Raw genomic sequence first — 9,410 nt, 5'->3', positions numbered from 1 at the left:
TCCCCGTGCCATCCACTGGCTTGGGAAGCGCCGAGCCCGGCGCGGCCCCGCCAGGTGCAGGGCAGGGCAGGGCAGGGCGGCGGAGCCGGGGGTCTCCGGCGGGGCCGGGGCCGTGCTCGGAGGGGCCGCACAGGCCCCGGGGGCCCGGCCGTGCCCGGGGGTCGGGGCGGCACCGCCCCCGCCCCTGTCTCCCGCCCGCCCGGCCGTCCCTCACGGCTTGGGGCTCGGGGGCTGCCGGAGGCTGCGGGCCGCGGTGCCCCCTGCGCGCCGGGCACGTCCAAGCGAAGCCGGCGGGGGTGCCCCGTGGCTGGGCGAGGCCGGTGCCGCGCTCGGCAGGCGCCGGGGGGAGCGGCGGGCAATGGCCGGCGGCGGTGAGTCACGGCCGGGCCCCACCTGCCGTACTTAACCCGCCGCCGGGCGGCCGGCGCCGCACTCGCGGGCTGCGCTGCCGCCGTGGCCGGGAGCGGCTCCTTCTTCCTGCACCTCCTCCGCACGGGGCGCTCGGCAGAGGCGCGGCAGGCGCTGCATGAACGTTTGTGTCGGGAGTAGCAGAAGCACCAGCAGCCCTCAAAATGCCGAAGCCGGTGAGCGGGGCGCGGTGGGAGGGAGTCGCTCCGCGGGGCCGCACCGGGGCCCGCCCGCCCGGCGCTGGGCGTCGGGGGCTAGCCCGGGCGCTCGGCGGGGCGGGCACCTCCGGGTGTCGCGGCGCGGGCTTTTGCCGGGCTGGAAGGGCTGAGCCCCGTCCCTGCTGCCCGGGACTGGACGGGGCGTTTGGACTCGAGCGCCCGGGGAAGTTGAGCGCGGCGCCGGAGGGAGCGGCGGGCACCCCGCGCCGGAGCCACATCAGCGGCCGCTCGGAGCGGGAGGGACGGAGGCATCGCCAGAGCGGCTGCTGCGGGCGCAGGGCCGCGGGCGGGACGGAGGATCTCGGGTGGGCTGCGGGATCTCCTCGCCGTCCCGCCGCCGGGAAAGGGAGCGCGGAGCCCCGGATCTCCGTGCTCCAGAGATCAGGCGGTGCATTGCTCCGTCTTGTGCAGCGCTTCCGTGCTCGACATGCACAGAGCTGCCGAGTAACTCTCGAAAGAAGAGCTTTCATCACGCTCCCGCTTAACGAGAAATGATACAACTGCGCCGCTGCCATTTAGCATGCTTGTGGCCTGTGCATTTATCTACAGGAAGCATGTATGCATCTGTAAATATAGGACAACGCTTGTTCCCTCCTTGTTTTGCGATCTAAAAACTAAATGCTAGGGACTCTTAATAAAAAGTTCTCCACGCTGGTCTTTACCAGTCATTACCGAAGACCTGTTTCCTTTTTTGGTTGGATTTTTTTTTTTTTTTCAATTGAACGGTCTTTTTTATCCCTCCTTCTTTCTCTTGACACCACCACCTCCTCAGCGCCTCCTCCTCCGACCTTGTAGTGGGTTTGTTTGTTTTATTTCAAAGTCTGCAGCTCCTGTGCCGGTTAGAGACGGTAATTCCCTTGGGGAGCCAAGTGCCTAATGCGGAGCTCCGAGCAGTCGTTGGAGCAGACGCACTTTTGAACTTTGAAGAGCATGATCAGAACAGATTGTTGTTACTATCTATTTTCAATAGAGGCAATATTTCTTAAATTGCAATGCAGTGAAGGACTTGTGTATTAGCTCACTTAAATGAAATGTGAAATAAGAGCAAACAAGCTTATCTTTGGTAATAAGTAATTGATGTTTTATCACCATAACGTTGAAGTTAGTTGAACTTTTTTTTGTTTAAGCATTTAGGTTAACTTACATAGCAGTTTCTATAAACCTACAAAAAAAAAAAAAAAAGAAAAGAAAAAGAAAAAGAAACCCAACCCAACAAAAGACAAAAACACTCCCAAAACCACACTGTGCTCAGTCCTAAGAACTGGTAAATCTTCAGGCTCTCTGGTTGTATTTCATCAGTAGAGGTGACATATTGCTGCATATAATAACAACTAACTGAGAGGGCCCTTTTGTAACTGGGGAATCAAATATATAATTTAAAAGTATGGATATAAAAGGTTGTGTGTGTGAATAATCTCTTTCTGCCTTGTTAGCTGTTTGCTAATTACAGAGTGCTTTCTTGAAATATCCTGGTTAGAATAATCTGAAATCCTGGTTTAGGACTAAGTCGCACTGGAAGCCATGGATAGGTGTACAAAAACTCTTTAATCTCTTAAAAAAATACAGCTGTGTTTATCTTTTTGCTTGGCAGTGCTAGGTTCGTATTCCCTCAGAGATGGTGATTTTTCTTTGTTTCTTAGCTGAGTGGCCAGTGAATAACAAGGGTGGATGGTGTAAACCACCATCCACTGGGGAAGGACAGTAGCACTGTAAAGACTTCTGAGATGTGACCTGCTGGCTGGGATTTATGGACAGGACTCTGTGTCAATACTTTGTAAATATAAGCCTTTTTCTCATTTAATCTGCTGTTCAGTGGGGCTAACTGCCACCTTATTGTAAATGGAAAAGAGGAATTTTGCAGAGGCTATTTTAGTAAAACACACTGTTCACTCTGTCTGCTTTAGACTGAGGCTGGATTTGGATCCTTCCCAACTCAGCTCATTTAATCTTAATACAGCTAAATAGGATTCGTGTCAGTTTGCAGGGAGGGAGGATGTAAAGCTGTCACTCCGGAGGCAGAACTGTGCTCAGGACGAATGTGACAACAGCCTTTGGCAGGTGTGAGGAATGATAGCACGACCTCTTGGGATGCACAGGGAAGCAGTGTTTTTCTGCTGGGTATTTAGCATGGATGCTAAATATTTATTACCTGTGCTTGTTTGCATATGTCTTGTCTACATGGCATAAGTAAATATGGTATTGCTTGGCAGACTTCATGCTGCTGTGTGAAGTCTCACACACTGGTCATCAGTTATTTACAAGTAAAGATTATGATGACAGAAAGCAAAATTTTGGCAACACCTTCTCCTCTGGCCCCTCCACCCACAACCCAATAAGCTAAACCTTTCTGTGAAACTATTGTTTTAACAAAAATTATAAATGTGCCCACAAAACTTACGGATCATGTTTGTAATTTATTATTTCACAGTAAACAACTGTAAATCCATTAACAGTCAGACATTAGTGATTTTGTATCTTAATTGAGTACCAAAGTGAAGTGCTAGAAAGCTGGCTTCCCAAGTCTGTGGTAACATTTGGTCACAATTAGTTGTACCTGATGCATGTTTACCATGCTCAAAATAAATTTTAGTAAAAGTCTAGAAAATACTACTGAAATAAGTATATTTGTTAATATAGACACGTGTTAATATGTAATTTAACAGTGCCATTCTGCCATGTGTAACAGTTACAAAGTAATGAGGTCCCTCCAAGGTAAGCTATAAATATATAACCTATACCCAGTTCATGAGGGTTTATGGCTGGGAGTTCATCAGCAGTCCAGATGCATGATTTCTGTCTAGTCTGTACAGAGGTTCATTAGGCTTTACAGGTAGTGAATTATTTTGTAAGGAAATGCAAAAGGTGTCATCTTGTCCAAATCTTGCTGTGTTATCTGGAAATGAGTGAAACGCTAAATAAACTTACTTACTCAGCCTTGCTTCATTTCATTACTGGAGTGTCTGTGTGCTCTGTGCATTTTCCTAGATTCATGGTTCTAGTTTATTTCTGATGGTGTTTTAGGCGGATTATATCCTCTTGCAAAACAAACCAATCTAATAAATTGTGGCCAGAACAGCATGGCTTCGGGCTAATGAACAGTGCTTACCGAAGGAGGAGGAAATGTGATCTCGGGTCTATAGAGTTGTTAATTTGATCTGATCTACCAGCATTCTTGGTTACTTTATTGAAGGTGGATTTTTTTTTTGTTTGGTTGGTTTGGGTTTTTTTGTTTCCTCTTGGAGGGAAAAAACAAAATGTAAAGTTTCACAAGAAATTAAGTTAGCTTTGCAGCATAGCACTTGATTGATGTGGTATCACACAAGAACTTCTAATACTTGTGTGAATGTGTATAAAACTGTGTAAAGAGAGGACAGCAGTAAGTGCAGTCTAGCAGCTTTTGGTCCTAAAGAGAAAATACAAGTGAATTATATCCAGAGGCACCTTTTTAAAATACCTTTATTAATGGCCTGTGGTCAGAAAGCTGAGCACAGTAATGAACTCTGTTCATGTCATGCTGCTGGGGGGGAAGCATTATTGATGCAGAGGGCCAACATATAAAGGGGATTGAAGGACTGGGGCAATAAGTTCCCTTTGCATAGAGTTAAACTTGGAGGGGTGGGGAAAGAAGGTCCCTCACTAAACAGGTTAGAAGGAGACGGATTAATCAATGTATGGATTAATCAGTGGTACAACTGTCCTGTTGTTCATGTCATCTGCAATGCGTAGGGCTTTTCTAACAGAAGGCATTAATAGAAGGTTCTAGTGAGAGCTTTCCTTTAATGAAGGTACTTACCTGTGCCCAGGACAGACAAATTCAAAGCAAAACCTAGAGAATGGGTTTGGGATGACAACAGACAAAATTCCACCTTAAGATAAGAGGGTGCTTGGCTATTTCAGCCTGGTAGAATTCAAGGAGTTATCTCTTCCTTCACCTGTGTAGTAAAATGTAAGGAATTTAAATGCCAAAGAGGAGAAAGAATTGCTTTAAGCACAATTTGTGGTTTAAGAGACTTTAAACTTTTAGAACAATTAAGCATGTATGGGGAGGGGGTTGTGAGTGGGTAGAATTTTTTTTCCCCTTCCTTGTTGATCTTATTAAAAGACTATTCCAAGACCTACCATCCTTAAGATAAAATTTGACAGTACACAATTTATTGCTGCTGCCTATAGGAGTGGGGAGCTGGAACTGATGTCTCAAAAGGGTTTTCCCAGCCCTGTGTTGTTAATAATGGGCTGGTGTGTGCTAGGCATGAAGTGGTTAGACAAGTCCTCTGTACCTGTTTGGTGTTGAATATACATGCGTGCTGTCTTCAAGTTGTTTTTTCAGAATACAGGTCTTCTGCCAAACCTTTATCTGTCTGTGAGCAGACTATGGCATTAAAATTTAACAAGCTTTCGATAAGCCAGCCAAAAAAATATGCAAGTGTAATGACAGGAATTTATTTCTAAATATAAACAATTAAAATTATTCATTGTTCCAAGATCTTCTCAAATTTTCTTCACTATCTGTTTTCTAACTACACATAGTGGTTTTATCTCAGAGCTCTTTACAGCAGATTCCTGTAAGTGGACTGAAATAAAAATACTTTTTAATGGCTTTAAGTGTTCACAATCAATTAATATACTCTCAGCTTATGGACGGCTATAGATTTAGTCAAGAATAAAATATTACCCTTGTAAGCACCAGTTGCAGTCCATCATGTGATACAGTGTATGGTGTATTTGATACCAGGAGATGTATACTCACTCTGGGGCAAAATGGAAACCCAAGGAAGCTTCCATTTGCCAAATGCCAGAACTCCCTTACATTTGCCAAATGTGTCACTCACTGCTGCAAAAGAAAGGTGGAGAATTCTATGAGTAGTAAATGTAAGGAGGTGAATAAAGTTATAAGAGAATGAGTTCACAGTTTGCCAAAACCCTTATTTACTGTGTAAGCTGAGTAAGCATTTCCGAGGGCAGTTTGTTGTGGGATGTTAGCTGCTACAGAGAAACCAAGGGTGTTAACTGTTATGTTAGTCACTAATTAAAGAATTTCTTAACCTTCTTAAAGGTCAAAAGGAGGGAGATAAGCCTTCCTGTTCTGTTCTCTTCCTCCACCCACATGAACATCTTCCTTTGTCCAGGAAAAAAAAGCTGTGATATGTCAGGACTTTTTGAGAATAAGACTTCTTGATGACCACTGAAGATTCCCACATCAGTGTCATTCTTGTTTGGCACCCTGTGCCCAGAGAGCTTTACATGCGCTGTAAATCCCATAATCACTCGATTGACCTTGATGGAAGGCAGTGCTGCCCAGGATCACTGAACCTCGCTGCACACTGTTAAGTAATGTGCTTTAGCTTTTAGCTGTGTTGAGTGCTTGCTTTCAAGCCTGGTTTCTGCAACAGATAACATTTACTCTGTGAGCTGGGAATTACAAAAAACAGCAGTGGGTGCACCTAGGAGAGGGGAAAATTGTTCCAGTATGAGGCTGGAAACAAGGCATAGCTCAGTGTAACAACTAACCCTGCTGCCTCCATATTGCTCATCTGTTCAGATCCAGATTTTGTTTCTCTTTCTAGTTCCTACTTCATAGTGGGGAAATTCACTTGCCTTCTCTGCATCCGCTCTCATCTTTGAGGTGCTCAGCTGAGGCCGATGGACACCTCATAGTAACAGCTGTCCATTAAGGAAAAATCCTGACTCCAGGAATTAACATGCAGGACTCTGCTTTCTAATTAAGTAAGAAAAACTCTTGCTGATGACCATGGACTCGTATTTGGCTATCTACTGCGTAGGCTCAGTGGAAGAGATGCTAACTCCCCTACACCAGGCCTGCAGCCTTTTGCTTCCTTTGAGAGGGGAGTGTGTGATTGCCCTGTTTGGTTTGTGTGCATTTACTTCTCCCTCTCATGAGCAAGTGCTGTAGCTATTGTGTAAAACTCTGAGGTGTTACTGTCACCATCTCTTCTTTTCTTGTTTTTGCTTGAAGAAGTCCATGTTTGCTGTAGTTGTTCTAACTAACCTCAGTGTGAAATGAGTGTGAGAGAGAATTCTCTGGGGATGAGTGGATGGATGTCCTGTTGCTGAATCTTACAAAACTCTAGAGTGGCTCAGTTCTGCCAAGAGACCACTGCTGTGTAGATGCAGAGAGAGGTCTGTGAGCTCTCTGCTACCTAAAGAAGCAGAGACTAAAAAAATCTCACTTTTGAACCCAGGCACCTGAATTTTGCCTGTGTAGCCCAGTAGATGACTTCAAGCCTATACTGTAAGTTCTGGCCTTCAGAGTTATTTGTAGGAGCTAAAGTTGTTCTTCAACACCTAGCTGAGTACACTTAGCTGGCTTAACTTTTTGTCTCTGTAGAGATAAGTGATTGTGCAGAGTTCCTGCTGCACAAACTGTGGTGTGTGGTGGGGTGATTTGCATAATTGATACTCGCTGATCTCAGTGTGGGGGCGAATAGATCTTCCTCCATAACAACTGTGTCACAGCTGTGAGACAAACTCTTGAAAGGTGCTTTATCTGCTGTCATTGTGCTCAAGGTACACTTTGGGAACCACTGGAGCATATTTGTTTGCCATCACACGTCGATAGTGAGGGGAGGGGGAAGAGTTTCATCTCAGGAGCCCTTAAGGTGTTTTATGGGTTACAAAGGGGTACTTTGGTCCTTTGCCAGTCCTTGCAATCACTTTTCCTTTATGATTTGTAACTGCTCAAGAGCAATGCCTTTGTGCTTAGGTGACATTCCAGGACTTGCCATGACCTACCTTTATCTGGGAGCAAATAGTGCCTGTTGCATGCTGTTTGAAGTACCTGCTTGAGAAGTTGAAGCATTGTAGTGTATTGCACATAGATCAGATTATCGAGCTGTCAGAGGTGATCACATCTCATAACCCCACTAAGAAATTTCACAAATGCCATGAAGTGTGTTCCACTGAAGTCCCTGAGTAAAATGAAAGAGGCTGATATGGAACAGGTAAAACAGAAGGGTGGAATATCAAACAAAAATCTCTCTGTCAAAAGGATTTGTATCTAGAATGCAGAATGAACAAACATCATTACTGGGCCTTGTGTGACTTGTTGCACTGCTATGTCTCCCTAAGTAAATGGAGTTCATTCTCCTTCTGCACTTTGATGTCTATATGAACATGGCTGGCCTTGTAGGTCAGGCAGAAGCCCTTGTAGCCTAATAGTACACCTCTGATGTTGGCCAAAAGCTGATGCCTGAGGAAGAGTATTTCAAAGATATGCACTGGTGCTTTCCTCTGAGGTATTGGAGGTTGAAAAGTCCTATATAATGAGTTACTAAATGGATTTCTGTGAACTTGTCCAGTCTTGCTTTAAAACCCTGTGAACTCCAGCATCCGTAGTATACTTTAACAAAGGCTGTGTCCTAGATAACCTTCACATTGTTTGTAAAGTTATCTACAAACCTCTTTGCTACAGTGCTGCATGAACACATGTTCCTTGTCTAGTCTGTTCATGTAGCTCAGGAGTTTATATGCTCTCATGTCCTTGCCTCAGTTAATTTTCTTCCAAACTGAGAAGTCCTAGCTAGCTTAGTTGATCCTTGCATGGTAATTATTTGAGCATCCTTGATCTTCTTCCAGTTCACATCTGATGATATAAATATGAAAATGAAATATGGCTTTGCACCCTGTAAAGTTTCTGTCTGGGAAGAGTACAGTTACTGAGAATATTTCTCCAGTAATTGTTTCTTGGATGCCTTAAACTCCCAGGTCATAGTCCTGTGAGAGAGTAAGTCACAGGTAATCCTTGTGTTCACTCAGCCCACCCTGTTCCATTGCAATGTGCTGCTCTTCCACCCCAGAAGAACAACCACAGGGTCTATTGAAAGTGTTGGGAGCTGTGTGCTGTCAGGCTGTGTTCCTGCTGTCAGACTTCTGACTGTAATGGCACTGGGTTTTCCATGCACATTGCCCTCTAGAAAATAGATCTCTGCATAAGCATTGGAATAAAAGGCACCAGTATTAGTGCCTCAGATTCAGGGGAAGCTCTAAGGCTATTGTGGCTTTTATTTAGATTATTCACAGCGCTTCAGATCCTGCCCTGGTTGTTGTGAGTTTGTACTGTGGAGTTCACCGTTTGCTGAAATTGTTGTGTGTTTGTTGTTTCCAAGTGAAAAAGCCAAGCAGAGGCATAAAATTATGTTTGTGTTCCAGATCAAGACTGTAAGATACTATTTTTTTTTCTATTCTCTCAAGGGGATTGCAGAAGGATGGAATCCCCTTTATGTATTGTAAATATTGGAGATGTTAAATTATTTAGAAGACCCTGCAATTATGATAAAACTTGATAAACTCTATATTATCTGCACTTGGCCTCATGCTTATGTTTCTGATGGAAGACAGCAGAAGATCTGATCCATTCTGGGTTCTGAGCAACTTCTTGAAATAAAGCTTATTTGAGGATTGTTTATGGGACTTGCTGTAAACTTCATGCGTGAAGCCTTAGTCTCACAACTTCATTATGTTTAATTAGATGCAACAGCTGTCATGATAAAACAGTCTGTGTATGCAGGAGTTTGATCCAGTGGCCTCTAGCTTTCCTCTGTATTTATTCTTTATGTACAAAGGAGCTATTGTTGCTGCACTCTGTGTTCCTAAATCCATCCTAGCATCCATTGAGGGCAAGTGACACATCCAGGCAGTGGTGCTATGTTGAGCCTGTTGTCACTGGCTGTGTGTTCCTCCTTTAAAGAGCAGACTGCTGCTTGTACACAGATATTCTGAAAATGCTAATGGAGTATTATACAGCATCAGAGAGCCTTTAAAGTGAAC

At 44.7% G+C, this 9,410-nt stretch overlaps 1 protein-coding gene across 1 annotated transcript in view; it reads left to right on the top strand.

Moving 5' to 3' along the window:
• The first annotated feature begins 429 nt into the window (after positions 1-429).
• Positions 430-9,410, top strand: part of EZR (ezrin) — a 37,374-nt gene continuing 28,393 nt past the window's right edge. Inside the window, exon 1 of the mRNA XM_063151376.1 lies at positions 430-584. Within this exon, the coding sequence (XP_063007446.1) occupies positions 573-584 (12 nt within the window). The 5' untranslated portion in view covers positions 430-572. The remainder of the gene's footprint in view (positions 585-9,410) is intronic.

The sequence above is a fragment of the Melospiza melodia genome, chromosome 3, assembly GCF_035770615.1.
Source record: "Melospiza melodia melodia isolate bMelMel2 chromosome 3, bMelMel2.pri, whole genome shotgun sequence".
Taxonomy (NCBI): Eukaryota; Metazoa; Chordata; class Aves; order Passeriformes; family Passerellidae; genus Melospiza; species Melospiza melodia.
This window is presented reverse-complemented; position numbering and strand designations above follow the sequence as displayed.